At 31.2% G+C, this 19,781-nt stretch overlaps 1 protein-coding gene across 1 annotated transcript in view; it reads right to left on the bottom strand.

Annotated features, from left to right (window-relative positions):
- The window catches only part of LOC129220174 (ubiquitin carboxyl-terminal hydrolase 24-like), a 99,704-nt gene that overhangs the window by 33,863 nt on the left and 46,060 nt on the right, over positions 1–19,781 (bottom strand). The window contains exons 30-42 of the mRNA XM_054854528.1: positions 19,562–19,738; positions 18,281–18,474; positions 17,015–17,186; positions 14,545–14,701; positions 13,155–13,310; positions 11,730–11,952; positions 11,502–11,563; positions 8,171–8,356; positions 6,528–6,639; positions 6,298–6,442; positions 4,341–4,501; positions 2,488–2,751; positions 1,432–1,570 (exon numbers count right to left, since the gene is read on the bottom strand). Coding sequence (XP_054710503.1) covers positions 1,432–1,570; positions 2,488–2,751; positions 4,341–4,501; positions 6,298–6,442; positions 6,528–6,639; positions 8,171–8,356; positions 11,502–11,563; positions 11,730–11,952; positions 13,155–13,310; positions 14,545–14,701; positions 17,015–17,186; positions 18,281–18,474; positions 19,562–19,738 — 2,148 coding nt within the window. The remainder of the gene's footprint in view (positions 1–1,431; positions 1,571–2,487; positions 2,752–4,340; positions 4,502–6,297; positions 6,443–6,527; positions 6,640–8,170; positions 8,357–11,501; positions 11,564–11,729; positions 11,953–13,154; positions 13,311–14,544; positions 14,702–17,014; positions 17,187–18,280; positions 18,475–19,561; positions 19,739–19,781) is intronic.

The following is a 19,781-nucleotide window of genomic DNA, read 5'->3' as shown; positions in this document are numbered from 1 at the left end:
TTAAAAAACGTACAAATGATAAAAACGTATAAAAGAGAAACGTATAAAAGGTGCTTCACTGTATATATGCACACATTTGTATATTAATATAATATTATTATAGCTTGATGTATAGGTAGTTATCAAAGTAATGGAAACACTTGGGAAAAAATTTTTGGGAATCGCTACTCTGCCGTAAATGTTCTTTTTTTAAAGGAGCCCTTCTAACTTTAATCGCTCACACTGGTGACTCTATATGATGATTGAGTTTTGTGGTCACTTTTGCTGCTGTTGTTCGCTTTTTAGACATTACAATCCACTTCAATAATCGTCGGTTTATTTCACCGAGCTTCTCTTTCCGCCCACTATTTTGCTTTGCCGAGCTTGTCTTACTGCGCTCTGTGTATGCTGTCATGACTTTAGGTACTGTACTTTTAGATGTGCCAAAAAGTTGAAATGTTTCAGTTACACTTGCTTCAGCTAGACGCATTCCAGCAATTTGGCCTCTTTAAAAATTTGAGAGGTCCGACATTTCACGTGCTTGAAAAAAATCTAAGACTTCCAGAACTTCCGTTAAACCACCAAATAGTACCGGAATATTTACATTGCTATTTATAAAAAAAAAACAGATAGCTAATTTTATTCTTTATTGCATACAAATCGCATTCAAAAATATCACTTTTATTCTCAGGTGTTTCCATTATTTTGATAACTACCTGTATCTATGAAACTATCAACCTATGCCATCACTACTCTTGGCATCAAAACAGGTATCGATTGATTCAAAAATTTTCAGACATCATGTTTAGGCAGTTTTTGTTTTTTCTGCAACAGTACTCAGCAGTGATATTGATTAAAATGTTAATTTTCAAGGACATTTTCACTACCCAAAGGAAAACAAGCACCCTGGCACAAAAGCTGCTATTTTGCCAAATCCTACCATCAGTTCTTTTTTCAAGGTTATGTTTTTCTCACCTCTGCAAAACAAGGGCCTCTTTCGTCCAGCTTCTATTTTCTCTCTCTTTTTTTGTTTTAAGCGTAAGTGATTGAACGATTCAAGACGATGGTAAAGAGAATTGGGAATAGAACGGCTGTAGAAATGAGACGCAACGAAAATTAAAGTACTGCTCACTAATTAATGTACCACTACATTTAGCAAGAAGAGATGAAGCCCTTAAGTACACTGCCGAAGGCAGTCTACACCAATCTGCAGCAGGCCTGTTGGACCAGCAACAGTAGGTGGCAAGGCTGAAGTGTCGGTCACAATGCACCGCCGAAGGCGGGACACACAAACTGCCACAGGTGGTGAGGTTGAGGCAGCTGTTATATACATATATTTTAAATACACACATACATGTAAAATTAATTACAATTAATTAAACATAAAAAGTTACTTGGTTAAAAGTGTTAGTAATACCAAATAAATTTAGTAGATATATTTAGAATACTAACCTTCTCATGACATTTTTCACACAAGTAAGCATTATGACCCTCAAGAAGTTCTCCTTTCACAAACTGCTCCAATGAATCTATTAGGTTTTGACTTTTTACTGGTAAGTTCAAAGCCATAAATGTTTCTTCCCTCTCATATCTGAAAAAGAAAGATATATAACTGGAAAAAAAAATCGGAGACCGTTGGGCGGAGAGTTAAATAATACTTTGACTAAATTCAATAGCTTTGGATTTCAAATAATTGTCAACTGAGATACAGTGAACAGGGCAAATCATCTTTCTATAAACGCGTTCTGGGAAAAGCTCTGTCACCAGCTTGTCTGTGGATATTTTTTGATCAAAATTTCATAGAATATTTTTTAAACCATACATAAGGATACATAAAAGTCTTTAATAAATTTAATCAAACCATTTCTCTAAAAAAATTCCTATAAAAAAAAAGGATTTTTGATACTGAAAACCCGACCCCTTAAATAACAAGTTTAACTAAATAATGCTGATGTAAAATACAGAAAAAGTTTTGTGGGGAAAAGTAAAAGAGAATATTACAACATTCAACAACACTAATTCATGCTATATTACATTGTAATAATATCTTTTAATTTTGGTGTATTTATAAATCATTACGTATACATGCATTACAGAACTGCATATATTTTAATATAGGGTAGATTGCTGACCATTGTTTAAATTAATAAATGATGCTTTTAATGAATGCTGTAATTTATTCATTACTTTCATAACTAAACCAAACATTAATTTTGACTTTTACAGAATTCATTGCAATCTCAGTCAATCAAACTGCAAATATAGATTTGAAATCATACTATAGTTGGGGTAAAACTAGCTTGGCAGCGTCAAAGGGCTGTGATTAGGATCTGCATAGCCTTCACAATGCTGCCAGATTAGGTTTGCCCGAACTTTAGTTTTTCTTAACTCATTTTTTAGAAATGTACACTAATTATTAAGATAATTGTATTGTTTTTTTAATCTACAATACAAGAAACAAACTTTAAGAAACAAGCTTTTCAATAGAAATAAATGAGTAACACATACCGATGTGGACAACCTTGACAGATTTTTTGATCTGAAAACATCCCTTCATATTTTGGCTTGAATACAGGATCCCAGCCATTTTTGATGAGGTATTCATCAATTTGATCAATCAAATGGGTAAAAAACTCAAAAGCATCTTGTTGCTCACGGACATTAATGGGCTCTCCCCACAGACGAAAACATTTCCAGAAATTTTCCGGGGTATGATACTGAAGACGAGATTCCAGCAAATGACCAAATACCATTTGAAATTGATAAAATAATCTGAAAATGAATTCGAAATTATGATGATTCTTTAAAATTTTTTACAACTAAAAACTGAAAATATTTTCTGCCAAGAATTTAGAAGAGATTACAAATTACTAAATTAGTAATTTATGAGTAAGAAAGAGTTGGAAAGAATGGGACAGGGGGAGGAATGGTGAAACTGCATTTATGTGCTGAAACTAAGTGTGAGAAAATACTTCTCACACAATAAGCAGTAAGCAACAGCCCTTTAGCCAGGGATAAGGCAATATGTTAATATTGCATGGTATATTGCATATTGCTTGCTATAGGTATATTGCATGTATTTCTAGCTTGTCCAGTCGGTGTTGCAGCTTTTATTTTAATCTACAACATTTACTGCACAAGCTAGATACAATGTTTCCTATTTCATTTCAGCATATAAATGAAGCTGTCCAATTTCTTTTGATTATCCTCTCTAAACTATGGGACAAAGGCAAAATACCAGCAACTAAAATTTTTACATGTCATTAAAAGTACATGGCTAAGAAAGTAATAAAAATTAAGAGCCGGCTAACTTTTGTTGCTTTAAGAGGTTTTCACTGAAATACCTTATTTATTACTTTGTACAAATAAAATAGTACTTTTGAAACACATTAAAGAAACTTAAACTAATAACCCACAAGATTTCCATGCTTATATTTTCCAGATGAATTTCAATGCATTATATTGATAACCATAAATTGAGAATGAAAATGTAAATTATATTTTAAATGTTTTTAAAAGCATAATTCTATTTAAACTTAAAAGTTTATTTTAAAAAATGATTTTTTCATGAATATTGAGTTGATTTAAGACAGGATTAAATTGCTGATTTAAATCAACCCCAACACTAAGCATAATTGGTTATTATGAGTTAATTAACAACTTCATATCAAGCATATTCCAAAACTAAGTGGCAAAGGTCCAGTGCAATATTTAACTGGTATACCTGAACAAAATCTCACACAATCAGTGCTATCTACTAATTCTTTACAAAATGCTGCAGGGGTTTTTTTTTTTTTCAGTTGCCATTTGCCAGTTGGTGAGAGCAGGTCGCAATGGTTGAGATAATGGTGGATCTAACCAGTTGTGACGTGCGCACTGTGATTAGATTTTTGCTGGCAAAAAAAAACTCCATCGTGAGTTATGCCTAGTATATGAACTTGACAATGTCAGCCTTCGCAGCTTTATCAAAAACAAAGGAGATAAATCAAAATTTTCCCTGAAAACATTTCGATCATCCTCCGCACAGTCCAACCTTGCAACAAAGTACTTTCTCTCCTGGCATTTGAAAAGGTGGCTGGGTTGACACACCAATTTCAAAATGACGATACACTTAAGACTTGTGATACCATCTGGTTCAATTCATAGGTGGCAGACTTATAAGGAGAAGGGTTTAAGAAGTTAGAGCAATGCTAGAAGAAGTGTATAGATGTCAACTGCAAATATGTGGAAGTTAAAGAAGAATGTAATAACATATTTAAGAAAATATAAGAAAGATTCTCGGGAGCTTTATTTTTTATGACCAAACAAAAGCTTAGTTTTGGAATATACCTTGTTTAATGAAACTACTTCAATTTATTTACCCATCTTCATCTGGTTCGTTTTCATCAACAGACAAAATAGCTTCCCTTGTACCAGGCTGCATGTACAACTGTTGAATGACTGAATTCATATAACATGTTGCACCAGCATTTTTAATTCCAACATATTCACATGGAGCCCTTGCAGCAACAAGAGGCTCATACTGTGAAGGAGAAAAAAATTATATTTTATTTGCAACAACTTTATAAAACTTCAAGTACAGTAAAAGCGTGACCATCCAGAAAGAGCAGGAAGCATAAAACTCTGATTACATGAATTTTTATGTTAATTTAGTTAGCGAAAACTTGAGCTTATTTTAAATTATTGAATGTTATACAACTACATGAAATAAAAAAGAAAATTTAAATGTCATTCTGACAAGATAGAAACAATTTCATTTTTTAATTACAATTGTAAAAAACGATTATTTTCATAAGAAGTATGAAAATTATGCAGTTCATATTCAAGTTGCAAAACAATATCAGATAAAGCAAAGATTTTGCTTAATATTAAGCTAGAAACTAGCTAAACAAATAGATTGTAAAACAGGGGGGAAATTAGAGCTGTGTTTTTATCTTCATCAGAAAAAGTTTGTTGGGGGAAGGGGATAGTAGGAAAGGAAAGAACAGGCAAAAGAAAACAGAAATAGAAGCTCTCTGGCTGCTTAAAAGCCAGATAGATGAGCATGAGCATTTATTGTATTCCATACATCAAAGCTTTTAATTGCTTCAGAGAAGTCTCCCTAAAGAAATGCAAGTTAATATTGGAATCGTAAACCAACTTTTAATTTTAACAATCAAATAACATCAGCCAAATTGTAGTAACATAATTGCATAGCATTTAGCAAAAAACATTGCAGTAAAATATTTAACAGTATTTTGTGTGAGCTATGCATATATTGTTCCAGAGGAAATTAGTGTAACTGAAAAAAGTAGATGTTAGCAACATTGAATGAGTTTTTTATAAGTTAAAATTATTTAACATTTTGCAAAAGGTAAAATAAATAACAACACAAAAGTGGACTATGTGCAATCAATGAGTTATGTTGAATGTTGCATTTAAAAATATGCACTACCAGTTCATTTTTGGGAAGCAAGAATTTTAAAAAAATGTTAATGAAATTAGACATGTTTCAAAAATGAATGGACCTACACTATTTTCATACTCTAGAGTGAATTTTTATTTTTTTTCCTTTTGTTAATCATTTTTATTTTACTGCAGGGATGTTATTCGAAATTTTAATCTGTTAAAAAATTCTTTAGGGAATTTCGTTAATTTCATGAAAATTCGAGATACTTACTTTATTGCTGAGATTGGGAGAAGGCATCAAAATTCAGGAGTCACGCAAGAGAGTTGGTAGCCATGCTTATATAATCCAGGGTTGCCAAGAGTCAATGCGGGCCCTTTGTCAGTTTGGTCACCAAGCCCAATAGAACTTATAAAATTAATTTATACTACTGTAAACTTCAGCCCCCCCCCCCCTCCCTCCAAGAACTGTGGTCATAGTTTCTAACCTGAAAGGCATGGCCTCTTGTCAGCCCTGATATAAGTACATGAATGCAATTTATTTAAGCATGCAATGTTTTCAAAAAATAGAGAAAATAGGAAAGTAGGCATGAAAAACAAAATAACACAACAAATAGGAAAAAAATTACACAAAAAAGTAAAAAAAGTATAATTAATTAAACCGAAAATGCAAAAGTGAAATTATTAAGGAGCAGAAAAAAGGGAAATCAACTGATTAATAATATCAACAAAAAAATTGGTAGTCAAAGATATTTTTACTATCACAATACATTATTTTATAACTTTCGAGAAAAAATTTAAAACTGCTAATTTGAAAAAAATTTCAATAATTTCACCAGTAATCCATTTTTTCTAAATTGCAACGTAAGATTTCGAAGTTTTCTGTAGATAACTGGTTTGAAAACAAATTGTATTGAGACTTAAAAGACAAACCTCATACTCTTTCGCAAGCTCAGGTTTTAAATTATGATGCATGGATAGCAACTGTTGGGAAATTTTTTCCAAATTCTCAGAAGAACCAGTAGCAAGTTCAACTAAAACTTCATAGGCTGCTATTCGAGATTCTATGCTATTGCACCTGTAAAACACAAGTATTGCTGAGATTAAGAAAACACAAACAAATTCATAACTTAAATGAATTCCAAATCTGTTATAATACTAACTTTGGAGAGAAGTCGCTTGATGTGTTACTGTTAATACAGTTCGTTCCACCAGAAATCATCAGTGATGCAGGAAATAAAAATTTAGGAAGCAAATCTGGAATCAAAACTCTACCTAAAAACATTTTAAAAACAATTACTTTTTTCTAGAAATGAAAAAATATTCAAAATACGCTCTGAATTTAATAATGACTCTTTAAATTGATATTCTAGAAAAAGTGTATTATTAAAATAAATCAAAGCTCAAAATGATGCTGCACTTTTGGCAGTCTAATCAGTAACATAAACTAAATTTAAAACAGTATAATGAAAATATTTTAAAGATTTAATACTGAATTGCTATGTTTTAGAGTGATTACTTTCTACAGAATATAGAAAATTGGTATTTTTCAACTGTGTTCAAGAGAAAAAAAAAGCAAAAAATACAACAGTAAATATTTTCCTCTAAAAGCAATGGAAACAGTAACAACTTTTAAACTCGATGTTTAAAAATCTATAAATAAATATATATTTTTAAGATATAATATTTTTATCAGAATATAAATTTTCCTTTCTCATTTCAAATGCATATTTTAAACATATAACAGTTGAAAGTATGGACATAATCAGAAGAGTAAGCCAAATTTTTCCTGGTTTCCCTAAGGAAAAAACAGCTCAACCTTCAATAAGTTCTAAAAATTAATGTCAGTGCAAGAATAATCATTAATGATTCACACAGAATTAATTCTGGAAATCTTAATTCATATTAGCAGCAAAAAATATAAATGTGGAATAAGCTTAACATTTAGTTCAAAAAACTTTGTTTTATGAAGATTCTACTGCAGTATGGATTAAACAACATTTAATACCCCTACCCCCTCATGTGAAGCAGCAGTTTATCTTTCACATGATGATAAAATTAAATCTAGAAGTTAGAAATGTTATATTGAAAGAGTCGACTTAATGGCCAAGTAGGCTGCTGAAGAAACTGTGAGCCCTTGTAGGGATCTAACATTCAGTGAGATTTTCTCCCTTGCAAAAATTGAGCTTGTCTCCAGAACCAGGACAAGATGAGAAGTCTCCAGAAACTCTGCACCCACAGACTTTTGGACTAATGGATTTAACAAGCACTCTCTGTATGTGCTTGGCAGTTATTTGGCAGCAGCAGGCTCTGAACCTGGAATCCTCAGATTCCAAGCCCAGCTTCCTATTCACTAGGTTACATTTGGCCTTAGAATATTATTTATAAGTAGAAAATGACCCGTCAAGGTATGACGTGAGAAACTTGCTTCTACATTTGAACAAAGCTATTGCCTGTTAGGTGATATTTTGATAGTTGAAACGTTAACCCTAAATCCATTGGATTAACCCTAAACTCCAGTAGATAGCATGGTTAATTGTTGACCACTATATTGTTTCTTCATTCATCTAAAATGAGTCTTACCAGTAAAACAGCTAAGATACCGGATCCAGTTCAGCCTCTTCAAAATAAAGCATTTTTTTGCATGTCAAACATTACCAAAACATGTTATCAAACTATCATGCCATGGAGAGAGTTTCACTGTTAAAGACGTCAGGAGCGTTACTCGATCATTTGTTATTATATATATGAGGATGCTTAAACAAATAAATAGCTATAATAAAGGAAAAGAAGTAAATATACCAACCAGCATATTCTTTTTGCACTCCATCACATGTCAAGAGTGTCTTGATGAGCCGAAAATGCCCAGAAAGCAATGCACTGTCAGCTGCTTGCAAAGATATATCAGATGAAGTAGAAAACCCTTGAAGCCATGATACTTCATCCTCAACCATCTGCTTTGGATCAATATGAAGATTTTTTTGATCCAAATCTATTGAAATAAAATGCAAATTATGCACAAGAAAACTTTTATGCATTAAACTGAAATTGTGGAACATATATATTTTGGTTTTAATTAGCCACATTTTAGAGTCAACCTCAAATGTCAAGCAAAATTATTTCAGACTTCATTAAAAGCAACATAAGGCAAAAAAGGTTTTTAGCTGAAAAATAAAAGTAAACCTCAAGCACATTTTAAGATAAAACTTGTTCATTATTTAGAGCTATAGCAATTATATTTAAGTATAGTAGACAAAAAATTTTTTTAACTTTTACCGTTTCCATCTATGTAAGTAAGATGTAAAAATGCACTATATAGCTTTCAGGAATTAGAAAATTCATATTATATAAATACATTGTGATTGTGCTCACAGTTCAAAAATTTTAAAATTTGTGCAGATAAACATTGTTTCACATATTTCAGCATTTATGTTGTATATAAATCAAAATCATTGAAAGTTTATCAGTAGAAAATCATTTTTAATAATATAAGAGACAGTGTGTCTGTATCTTGCAAAGGGCCAAGACTGAATTTCATGAAATTAAGAACAAAATTAGTTCAGAGCAAGGAAATGTGAACTTAAAAGATTTGATTTCCTCAACTTTATTTTAATATGGGGAATATAAATTCCCCCTAGTAGGGGGAAAAAGAACCACTGTGGGTAAAATTTCCATCCGTCTCTCCACCAGATGGAAAGTGAATTAGTTTAACACAACTGAGAACACTGGGGGTCCGCAAAGCTAGCTTTCTAAAGAATGAAAAAAAAAAAAAAGATAAATAATTGCAATTGCTGTATTAGTTGCCATAATTTAGTTCAAAAAGCACTTTGCAAGCACATTTTGAGAAAAAAATAAGTACACTAAAACTTTTATAAGTCAAAGTTACAGGGAAAGCGAAAAAAGTTTGAGTTGTTGAAAATTTTGCTTATTGAATACGAAAACAAAACTACAGAATAAAATAAAATACTACCACTGAAACTCCTTAAATTTATAATATGAGCAAAAAATGATAGAATAATATCAAGGATAATAATATACTTGACATAATTAATGTGCAATATAATTATATAAATTCAAGTGTTCATATAGGGTGGGAAACCTATACAAACCCAAGAATATCCTATACTTTCTTTTTCTTTGGTACCCTAGAATTGATTTTTTTAATTAATTGCACTTTTTCTTGCAAGCTTAAAATTTTAAGTAATCTCTTAGCCATTTCTAAAGTTCTATCCTAAACGTTCAGGAATCGGTGAAACAGCACCACTAACACTCACTTTCTATAATGACAAAAAAAGAGTCAGTCTTGGAAGGACCAGCAGCTTTATAGAATACTGAAAAATCCTGAAAGTAACAATTCCTTTAAGTACCCCCTTTCGTTCATTTTTGCCAAAACTGGAATTGTTCCACAATCTCTAATGTTTTCCATTCCATTTTTGGATTGTACTAAATTAGAGCTTTGTGTTTCTTCATGTGCTGGTTTTCCCTTTGTAGGAAAAGAAATGAATCAAACAATAACTTATGCAAAACATATTGGTTTCAGAGACTTATTAAGTCCACTTGGTCTAGACACCTTTTGGTGCAATGCAATACAACGGCGCCAGTTTTTTTCTTTCTGTTCATACAAAAAAAGAAAAAATAAACAATCTTGAATCATAGAGTTACATTAGCAAAATTTGACAATGGTTATGAATTAAATCAACGAAATTTGGTTTATCAAAAATAAACAGCAATTATTCACTTAGTTAGAGCGGAACAAATATTCATTTCAGCCGTCGAAGTTTTTTGCTCATCGAAGTTGGACTTACGGAAGTTTCATCGTATACCTGTCTATGTTCACACAGAGGAGCAGAAAAACCATCAGAGCCCTTGGTTTAGACACATATTGCCAATCCTAATATGATTATTTAATATATATATATAAGGACTGACACATTATGTTTCTAACACATAATTAAACACATTTGTACATTCCTGCCTTGTTATTTAAAATCCTATTACATCATTGTAATACAATGTATATCATGAAGAATGATCTCATTTAAACAAGGTAAGCATTACATAAAATACACCGCCAACTCAGTTGGCAGTGTATTTTAGGTAATTCTGCCTTAGCCCTGGTTATAGGGCAGTAACTTACTGAAAAAGGTGAGCACTGTTTTGTTTAATTAGTTTGTTATTACCAACAAACTTTGAACAATTTTTTCGATAATAATTATTTCTATGTATAAATACGTATGAATTTGTTTTCACAAATCTAGCCCAAAATTAAAATGTCAAGTTATGAAAACTAGACAGTAGTTCTAAAAAAATGCAGAAAAATGAATAAATATAGAACAATACGTAAATACATATTAGAAAATAAGATTTACATGAACCATATATTTGGGGGGGGGGCAAAAAACTGAAATGTTTTCAGTGACAGGAAGGACTTTTAGAAAGATCCTCAGCATTGCAGCAAACGAAATTTTTTAAAAAACGCAAATCATAGGGATTTCTTTTAATGATAAAAATTACTTATTAACAAAGAAAAAAAATCAAGAGATCCTTCAATAATGATATAAATACACGTTGTGAAGTATACATAACGTTGAACTAGATATGATTTTAAAAACAAAAATCATAAATATCAATTTACGGTGGTTAAAAGCAATTTGCGCCACAATCACTAAAATTTTAGAGCATTTGTGCATTACAGACAGACATTTTAGGATGTTCATGTATGTATCATATATTCATATGTATAACTTGGAGATTATTGAAGTTATTTAGCAGTAAGTTACCGCCCCTAAGCAAGGGCTGAGGCAGAACTAAATGCAATATGCCAGACAGCCTGGATATCACATCGAGAAACTGCAGTTTCGTTCTTATCAGAACTCTTCATTCTGGAATAGTGAATAAACAAGCAGGGGGCAGATGTCATCTCACTGAAGCTGAGAGTGCCAACAAACTGGTAGATTAAATTCATGTCACCAAAGAGTGTCCAAAGCACCATGGTCTCCAGGGGCTTCCAGCTTGGTTATTCAATATTCATGACTAAGGAGTTCTAACAAAAACAAAACTGCAGTCTCTGATGTGATAACAGGGCTGTCTGGTATATAGCATGTATTATTAAAGTTAGTTCAAAATAAAATACTAACCAGTCAAACCACTTAAAAGCCTGCAGCCCAGTTCAAAATATTCTGTGCACTGACTAAGAAGCCTGAAAAGATAAGGTTATTTTGTTTACTTTCACTTACCATAATATTCAAAAGGAAAATAATTTACTTGAGTCATATTTAATGCAATTAAATAATAAAGAACTAAAACATAATTAAATACACTTAAGCACCTTTACCAAAAAAATACAAAGAACTGATATATAGTACCTTTGGCTATCACCTCTAGTACAACTTGAAGGCACCCACAAAGGTAGGCGAGCTTTTAACAAGATTTCAATCAAGAAATCTCTTGCTTTAGTAACAGAACTCACTGATATATTACTCAGTTTAGTGAACTGCTCGAGGGCACACTGACGAACAGCTTGACTAGGCGAGCACAGCAAAACATCAATAACGAAGTCACTTATATACGGAAGGGAAGTGAATTTACCTAAAAATAACAAGAGGAACATATAATCATGAAAAAGCACATGAAACATTTAACTCAAAAGTAGTTTCACAAGTTTGCAAAACACACATCACAAAATGCATAATATGTATTCAAATGTTCGTTATTTAAAAGATACATGTTTATACTACATCTAGCATAGCTTTGAAATAAAAACATTTAAAAACTCTCCCCCCCCCCCTTCTGTTTTGAGTGCAAATCATTTACCACATGGCTTCAAGATTTTTTTTTAATTTAGTACCACAATATAATGTAATTAGTTCAAGCTCTTCAAATTAAAAATGTATGATGAAACAAAAACGTATTTGTACACTTTTTCATTATCTCCCCTGAATAGCACAACAATAACATATGCTAGTATACTAACAATTAATTAAATTTACAAAAAAAAAAACCTAGCTACATCACTCCTATTGCATGGACTATTTTGTATAAAGTGCCATTTCCTGGGAGGGAAAAAAATGGGATGTGACCAGATACACCCAGACACCTAAACAGAAAAGCAGAAATTTAAGGAAAGTTTTCCATAGAATAAGGATAACGATCCCTAAAGATATTTATTACTCTCAAGACACCCAGAAATAATTATTGTTTTCTTTGCGTCTGTAACAAATTAATTTATAAAATCATTCATGTATCAAACGTAGAAAGAATAAAATCAAAAAAGCATGAATATTCTGTACTTTACCTAGCTACTTTCTCTGCTTTGCACTTTTGAAATATTTAATAATTTTGTTAAAAGGAAATTCATTGTTGCATTACTTAAAGTTTGAATCAATACTGCCGTGTGCAGGTAAAGGGCAGTAACTGTGAATCTTTTTTTTTTTTTTTTTTGCATTTTTGCTATCTATTGTAAGTTAGCTTTATTGTACAAGCTTGCTTATTTGGTGTCCCTTGGAAAAAAGGAACAAAAAAAGTCTAATTCCGAGATTTCGCCATGGTTAATATTGAATCCGGCGTACATTTCTTCAAATATCTCGAAAACTCATTTCTGTAGATACTGCCGTTTACCTGCACATGGCAGAATAAATTAGACATGTTTTAAACTTTCAAATACATTTCAATAACCAAGGCAACAACAAGCAAAGCATAAACAACAAACAAAGTACAAAGTTTCAAACAATAAATAATACCTTCCTATTACATAAATCTAAAAAAACTGTAAATTCAGAAAAAATACTTGCTGAATATATCTGTCCTTAAGTGAAGGCAAGTTACAAGAAATTCAAGGGCTTTCAAGGCAAGTAGCACATCTTTTTCCTTCACAAAATGCTGTTGAGCACACACACCACCTTGTAAAGCACCATCCCCACTTTCACTGCCACTACTTGTATTACTACCTAGCAAACAATTACAAAACCAAAGAAAATTTTAGAATTAATATTTTAAATTTCTTTTAACTTTTAAGATTGTAAATAAATTCTGTTATTATTTGAGATGTCTTTGGATTGGGAACGAATAATAAAAACAAAAATTAATTTAAAAATTTTACAATTAGTGTATTAAATCCTTTTAACTGAATGGCTAAAACTTAGTACAATATCATTTTCACTCGTTCCACACAACACATGTCTATTTAACTTATTTTTGCTGCATAACTTGTTTCAAGTTTGGTTTCTGTTCAGATTCATCCTCACTTACAGATTTCAATTTTGAAGAATGAACCAATATAAAGTTTAAAGATAAATAACTGCTAGAAGAGCTTAAAGTACGTGTGTGTGTGGTTTTACAAATTACTTTTTTTTAAAGATGATAAAGCTGTTGAAAGTAATCTCTGTTGCTGGCCCAAATGCTGTTGTTGTTGCTTATCTTTCAGTAGTCTGACGAAGTCAGAGAGGTCCATCACCGTTGACCCTGAGAAAATCAAGGACCAGAAGAGGAGATGAATAAATGTCGTCTCTAGAAAGTCCCAAACAGTCGAGGATACTTTACGTGGCATAAAGAGAAACAACATTCTGGACATCATTGGATATTCCAGACCCTTTTTAAAGGTTTGTTATTCTTTTTACATTTCTTATTGATAAGTTAAAATGCAACTTTATAAATGAGATAAATTTTTCTACAAGTTATGCTAATATACAAGCTATGATACACTTGTAATCTTTGCTATTTCATGTTTAAGTAACAAAGCTAAAGGTCAAAATTCAATATTACACAAGAAAAAAACAATGTTACCAATTTTGAACAGTAGTAACTGAAGTCAAGCTTCATTCAAAAACAGTACCATTTTCTATGATGCACATTTTTTAAATAACACTAAATGGCTTACATTTCTTAATTTCCTATTACTATGAATAAGATGCATGGTACTTCAATTGTTTTATTTCTAAAAATGAATTGGTGATACATTTGGCGACAGTTTAACAATAGTATCTAACGATTTGAAAGGATTTAAAAGTGCGAAAAAGAATTCAAGCATTTTCTTTCATTTCTACTAAAAAAATTCACACTGAACCAATATAAAGTTGAAAGATAATTAAGCAAATGCTTGAAGAGCTCAATGCTTTAATATTGCATTGCACAAATTTTGCAAGGATCTAGAAAAACCAAATTTTAAATGTGCTCAACACATACCAGTACTGCTCTGTCTGCTTCTTCTGCCCATGCAGGAATGTGTTCCCTCTTTTGTTGGAAGCGAACAGTTCACTAGATGCAAATTCCCAGCTGCTGCTGCCCATGAAAGTCGAAGTAGACTAGATAATGTGCTTAATAGTTCTGTGGCTTTTATTGTCTAATTGAACAGAGAAAAATATTTTTTAATATTTATAAGACATTCATAAAACCATAACAAACATAGTAAGTTTTTCATTATGTTATAATACATCATCATGTGAGTACATTATTTTTTAAGGGAAATATTCAAAGATATTTAGCTAACTTTAAAAGAATGAAACAATATCAATTTGGAATTCATGTTAAATTAAGTTTAAAAAGAAGTATAGTTAAGAGAAATTATTTCACAGATTTTGGTTACAAATTAATTGTTTAGAATTACTAAAACACAAATAATTAGTTTCATATCGCAAGTTTTTATCAAAATAATTTTAATGAATGGATTAATAAAGTAATAAAAGGCACTTCAATTTTAAATAATAATGCTACTCAGGCACTAAGTACCAAACATTACATCAACCTAATCATTCACTAATATTAAAAAAACTTTGTTTACACATGATAACAGAAGTCGTTTACAATTAATTATAAATTGAAGCACCAAGGAGCAAAAAGGTGTACGCAACAAAAATTTAAAATTTGAAGATAATTCATGAAATTGATACGGAAATCATCTATCTATATCAGTCTTTTGTGATGAGATATGTTAGTGGTAAGTCTCAAAGTTTCAAATGTAGTAGATTAAAACACTATTACATTGCAGAGGTTGAAATCCTTAAAAAAAAGTAACTTGTCCTGAGAGCTGTTAAGCATGAAGATATACTAGTCTGCAAACGGCGGACTGGTCCACTTAACATGGAATATGTTTCTGTATAAATAAAAAGTATTTTACTTAAATCAAATTTATTTTTCATTTAATCAGCATGATGTAGCTAATTGACTTTCATTCAAAATTTAAAACAAACTTCTAGTGCATAAAAGATAAATTTATTAAAATATAAATAGGCAAAATTATTGTAAATGTAAAATAACAGAATTTCTTTTAAAATACTAAGCACTTTTCATAATGCACTCAAAAGAGCAAAATAACTTTTCTGAGTTGGAAAGGACATTTTAAGTATTCTTGTAGTTTTCAATTATTCCAAAAAAATGACCTCGCAAATGAAGAACAGTGCGGTTCAAGTCATGTAGAGAATTTCTTATAATTACCTAGCTTCCAATCCTTAATTTGAGTGTTGAAACATGCATATTTTTCCGAGAAAGTTCGGTTTGAAATGACTTGAGCCGCACTTTTCCTCGTTTTCAGGGTCATTTTCTTGGAATAATTGAAAACTACAGGAATACTTAAAATGTCCTTTCCGACTCAGAAAAGTTATTTTGTTCTTTTGAGTGCATTATGAAAAGTGCTTAGTATTTTTAAAGAAATTCTGTTATTTTAAAGTTTTTTGTTTTCAAACAAAATTTTTATTGGGTTCTAAATATAAATTCCAACAATATTATGTTTGACTTCTTTGATAATAAATTATGAATCCATATATAGCTCACGCCTACTTTTCAAGGTTTATCTTCATTTTTTCCCAGATGACATTTGCGCCGAGTTGAGGTAAATTTAAATATTAAAGATTTCTCAAACTAATTTATGGTTCACAACAAACAAGTTACTTGAAATAAAGATCCTAATATGTCTCTTTACTTAACCCCGTTATCGATCATTGGCGCAGGTGAGGATACAAATCCTGCGGAAGCAATTTCATTGAATACATTTCATGCTTGCTTCAGAGAAGCCTTGATTTAAACTTTTCATTATGATTACTATTAACATTACTGTTGCAAGGCAACAAAATTTGTAACAATGGGTTTTATATTTAAATATTTAATGGGTAAATTACATGAAATTTGCTGTTTTCCATCCTAACCTAAATAATAATTTTATTTTATAACTTTAATTTTTCAGCACAAAGTTGTACCTTTAGATAAAGCAAATCATTTAGTGAAATCCAGAAGTCTCTAAATAGTCTAGTTGCTGAGATATAAGCAAAACCAGGCCTCAGATTTCACAGTGACACTCAGGCCAATTATAATAAAAGTGCTTGAAAATAGCTTAAAATGCAAATAATATAAAATGGCTTAATTGACCACCACTGATCACTAGTAATGCAAACTACTGAAAGGGGTACTGAACTATTTCAAGGGGTCCCCCCCCCCCAAAGTAGTTTTCAGCAAACTCACATCAATGGGCCACAAATAATTTTGAAGGCTGCATTAAAGCTCTCACATGATTCAAACCTTGCCATCATTTTCTTCTATTACATTGCTTCTTGGAGCATTAATTTTACTAAAAGTGGACTTTAAATAAAATGTAAATGTATCAGAATACATAAGATGAAAATCAAAATAATTAAAATGGTATTTAGATAAGTTCCAAACTAACTTCAATAGCTTTTACACAGTTCAGCCTTTTGACAGCACTTGAATAATCATCACTAAGAGCTGTGTTAGTACAGAACTCAATAACAGATAATCTAGAAGCAGCATTTGGTATTCCAGAACAGTGAGCAAATAATGTCGTCAATTCAAGTCCAGTTTCAGCACAAAGTAAATACCTACAAAATAATGATAACAATGATTTTTTATTAAAAAAAATGTGTAACTAAAAAAGAAAGAAGTACTTGTCTAAAAAAGACAGAGAATTAAATATTTCTCAGCGAACAAATATTAAAAGTTTCTGTGTAGTACAATCATAACAAGACATCAATATTAATGAAATGGCACAAATTGATAATGTAAAGTCACATTACCCATAAATTATGAAATAATCAAAAATGCAATCTATATTGTCATTAAATTAGTAGTATTTCAGAAAATTCAGCATAATTTTTTGGAATGATTTAATATCTTAAATTTATTGTAACATTTAAAGAAATCATTTGTGCTCATATTAATTCTAATTGTTCTCAAATCAAAGATGCAAAAATGCATTTTAAAACCTACAATGGATGCAAAAACCAGACAGACTGGTTAATACATTCAGAAACTAGTTTTGTTCTTATCAGAACTCTTCAGTCTGGAATAGTGAATAACCGAGCTAGAAGCAGATATCATCACATTGAAGCTGAAAGTTTAAGCAAACTAGTATGTAAAATTAATTCATCTCACCAACGAGTGTCCGCAACATGATACGGTTCAACTCGTGAATTGAAGGCAAAGCATGGATAATTTGCAGTAAGTAACTGCCCCGAAGCCAGGGCTACGGCAGATCTACAAGCAAAATGCCAGACAGCCCGGTTATCACATCCAGATATTGCAGTTTTGTTCTTGTTAGAACTCTTCAGTCTATAATAGTAAATAACCAAGCTGGAGGCAGATGCCATCTCATTGAAGCTGAGAGCGCCAACGAAATGGTAGATGAAATTAATACATCTTACCAACGAGTGTCCGCTACATGGTACGGTTAAACTCGTAAATTGAAGGCAAAGCTTGGGTAATTAGCAGTTATTTTATCTACCAGTTTGTTGGTGCATGTGTAGTGTTTCCTGTGGCTCACATTACACACTTGTGGTCTTTTCTCAGTTCAATGAAGTTAATTTGACAAGAGAAAGCAAGGATGATAATTGCCATACACTCAAAGGCAGTGCCAACAGATTACTGCTGCATACGACAAAAATATAAACTTTAAATATTTCAAGAAATTATTTACCTAGCAATAGCTAATGCTGTCAAATAGCAACCTTGCCTAATATCATAATCCACATCATTAGGTATGCTGTCTTTCTGAAATATATTTAAAATTAGCTGCAAACCACCAGCAGAAAGAAAGTCTTTGCTAAACATTTGAGCACTTTGTATTGTGTTTGCATCCTGCACGACAGGCATCAGTTTTCCACTCAGCGCCTAGAAGAAAATAAAACAAGGCAACAGAAATATTAATGGCAAGTGAAATATTTAAAGTAATTTTTTTGAAAGAATGAAAGAAATTCAGACATTGATACACAGGTATTCCTCGTATAACACAGTACTTGTACAACACAGTTTTGATATTACACAGTACAAAATTAGCGACTATTATAACACTGATTCAATATTACACAGAACAAATCTTGAAATTATTACTACACGGTTTTGATATAAAACAAACTTTCAAAGATTGAATCTTATTTTTGTTCTATACACTGTTAAAAATATGGACAGTATTAACTCTAAAAAGATTTTTACTTTGTTTCTATGAATTTGATACAAAAAATTGTGTTTGCCTCTAGTATTCTAAAAGCAAAAAGATGAAAATCATTTTGTTTCCAATACATTGTAAGAAAATAACATTCGGATTAAAAATAAATTAAGTTTGACAAACGATAAATTTTAAAAATGTAGATGAAACAAAACATGAAATATAAAAAAATTGAATCATTTTATTTTGCTGTTGTTGCTCAGACGATTTTTATTGCTACAGAAAAGCTCAGATTTTCTTTCTGATAATATGTGTTTCATTCTTAGCAAAGGAAGTCTTCTTGTTGTGAATAATAGTTTTAATTTGAGGTATGTCAAAGAATTAAGTTGTATTGTTTCTGGCAAATCTAATCTTGGATCAGTGAGCATGTTTTGGCTTACACTTCTGTTGCATGTGAGCCAAAACATCTGTTGCATGTTTTGGCTCACACTTTTCATTTGTATGTTTTAATGAACTGAAAATTCAGCGATTTTAAAATTTGCACCACAAGACTTGGTTTTGATATAGAACAGTACACATTGCATATTTGTACTATTTCAAAGTCTCATATAACACTGTTTTGATACAGCACGATACATATCCACCTGATTTATGTTATATACATGATTAATTAGTTTAAAAAATAAGTAAAAAAAATAATTTATAAAAAGTTTCGTATAACATGGTTTCAAAACGACACGGAACGAATTAATCGTAGTATACAAGGGACATACCCTCTGTATTTGAGTAGTTTCTAAAATGTTGTTAGCTTACCTCCAAATTATATAACAGTTTAAAAGGTGAGATTGGATATGAGACATCAAATAAGTTTTTAAGAACTTCTTTAGGAGATTCACAACGTTCTTTAGTTGGAGAAGTAACTGTAAATTTTTTGGGACTTGATCGAGGGCTCTCTCTTGGCGTTTCAGGGGAAGGAATTTCTACAATTTTCTGTAATAAATACAATATAGACAATATTTAGTTTTAAGACAAT

This window comes from Uloborus diversus, chromosome 4 (assembly GCF_026930045.1).
Source record: "Uloborus diversus isolate 005 chromosome 4, Udiv.v.3.1, whole genome shotgun sequence".
In the NCBI taxonomy this organism is placed as follows: Eukaryota; Metazoa; Arthropoda; class Arachnida; order Araneae; family Uloboridae; genus Uloborus; species Uloborus diversus.
The sequence above is the reverse complement of the archived record's forward strand: the minus strand, read 5'-3'. Positions and strand labels throughout refer to the sequence as shown.